Source organism: Carlito syrichta, unplaced genomic scaffold, assembly GCF_000164805.1.
Source record: "Carlito syrichta isolate Samal-C Ts95f unplaced genomic scaffold, Tarsius_syrichta-2.0.1 Scaffold304709, whole genome shotgun sequence".
In the NCBI taxonomy this organism is placed as follows: domain Eukaryota; kingdom Metazoa; phylum Chordata; class Mammalia; order Primates; family Tarsiidae; genus Carlito; species Carlito syrichta.
Window position 1 is genome coordinate 72,539 of NW_007248805.1, and position 2,176 is coordinate 74,714.

The 2,176-nt window shown below is 55.1% G+C and overlaps 1 protein-coding gene across 1 annotated transcript in view; it reads right to left on the minus strand.

The window, feature by feature from the left end:
* Positions 1–2,176, minus strand: part of HMCN2 (hemicentin 2) — a 141,516-nt gene that overhangs the window by 43,311 nt on the left and 96,029 nt on the right. The window contains exons 59-60 of the mRNA XM_021713744.1: positions 1,267–1,398; positions 819–894 (exon numbers count right to left, since the gene is read on the minus strand). Coding sequence (XP_021569419.1) covers positions 819–894; positions 1,267–1,398 — 208 coding nt within the window. The remainder of the gene's footprint in view (positions 1–818; positions 895–1,266; positions 1,399–2,176) is intronic.

Here is a 2,176-nt window from a genome sequence, read left to right on the forward strand (position 1 = left end):
GAGCGGCCACTGCACTCCAGTCTGGGCAACAGAGTGAGACTCCAACTCAAACAAAAAAAAGAATGAGATACTGCGCCATGCCACAGCAGGGACGACCCTGGAACGGGGAGGGGAGGTGGGGTGATAGGGTAGGCAGGCCTGGCTGCAGGGTGTGGGTGGGGAATGGGGGTGGGGTGTGAGCCCAACCAGGGGAGGGGGAGAGGGGCAGTAAGGGGATGAGCCTTGCTGCAGGGAGGAACAGAGGGATGGGGTGGGGCATTGGGGAAGTGGGGAGAGAAAGAAAGAAGCCGGACACAAAAGGCCACGCACGATGTGGTTTCGTTGAAACAAAATGTCCAGAACAGGCAGATCCATAGAGACAGGAAGCAGGTGGGCGCTGCCAGGGCTGGTGGGGGGGACAGGGGGAGGAGGCCGGGGGCATGGGAAAATGGGGGTGCCGGCTCGCGGGACGGGCCTTCTTTCTGGGTGATGCGAATGTTCTAGAACTGAGTGTGGTGACAGTTGCACGACTCTGAATATACTAAATCACTGAACTGAATGCTTGAAATGGGTGGGCTGGACAGTAGGCCAATTATACCTCAACACAGCTGTTATGAAGTGGAAAGAGGAGAGAGATAGAGGGAGAGGAGAGACAGACAGAGTGAGAAGACAGAGGGAGGGAGGGAGAGAGGGGGAGAGAAGAAAAGAATAACAGAGGAGAGCGAGCAGGGAGAGTTCCCAGTGGCACAGGCCTCCCTGGGGGCCTGGCAGTAGCCCTGAAGGGGTTTCCATACACAGATGACCCTTCAGGGCTGCTCCTTCAGATCTTTGTGCCCCACGTGGGGCTGTTGCCCTCAGGGGTGGGGGTGGGGCACAGGGAGGTCGTGGGTGGTCGGCACCAGAGGTGTCTGCCAGCTGACAGGACAAAGGGCTCGGTGAGTGACAGATGGGGAGTGAGGAGGAGGAAGAGGACGAAGGCCTGCATGGGTCAGAGCCGTGCCACCAAGGAGGTACCCAGCCCAGCGACGGCCAGTGGGCTTTCCACAGCCCTCAGAGCCTGCCCTGCGCAATGGGCAGCCCACATCACCTGCCTTAGGGCCCCCGCAGGAGCCATTCTTGGGGCTGGACTCCAAGGGCCAGTAAATGACATTCCAAGACAGATGCACCGCCAGTCTCTAGTTTTGCCAAGAGAGATGACAACCAGCAACTTCCTCTTTCTGCTACCACCATCATTTCATTAAATAAGGGAGTGTGTCCCTCAAAGCAGATGAGGACGGGTGTACTCACCCACGGGCATCCTGTCCTTTAGCCAAGTGACCGTGGGTGCAGGGACCCCGGACACATCGCAGGTCAGGACCAGGGGGCTCCCGGCCACCTGGCTCACTGTCTCCGTCTTGGGGCTCTCAAACGTTGGGGGCACTGCAAAAAAGAAGCCAGATTTCTAAAATCCTGGGACCCTTCCCCCTATTTTCTTCCTCTTGAGCAGATTACGGAGGTAGGAGTTCACATTTTATCCCCATTGGTGGAGACAGGAGTTGCTTTATTATAAACGTAAATAGAATCAGCCCTTAGTTATTTTAAGGCATTTACCAAGCAGAGCCCAGCAGTCCTTAACCTATGCCAGGGCAGACATCACTAATCGATCCCAACATCTTCTCCTGCCCTGCCAGGATGAAGTCATACCCCCTAGGCAGCCACTACAATCAGAACAGAGTTGAATGGGCTCAGGATGGAAAGTCTTTGCTCCCAGCGACCAGACATTCCCCATTTCCCCTCATGCATCGAGATAGCCATCAGAAGAGACTATGAGCTCCAAGCAGCTAACCAGGTATCAGCCATTTTCAGTGACTGTGTTCAGCGTGGCTCATGGTTGGAGGCTGCCGGCTTTGCCATCTGTGGCAGACAGCTGGTGCTCCCCCCACAACCTTTTCTTTCCATGTGCACGCAGACTTTTAGCTGAGTGTGCAATCACTCAAGTCTAAATGACATTTCCCAGTCTCCCCTGTGAACAGCTGCCTAAGTCCTTCCTGACAGAATACATGCAGAAGGGGCAGGCAGGTACAACTTCCACGTGAAATTGATGCTCATCTCCCCTTCTGCTCTTTCTGTTTCCTGTGGGCTGGGACAGGAAGGCAGGAGGATCACTTGGGCAACGTAGCGAAAACCCATCTCTATTCTTTTTTTTTTTTTGAGTTGG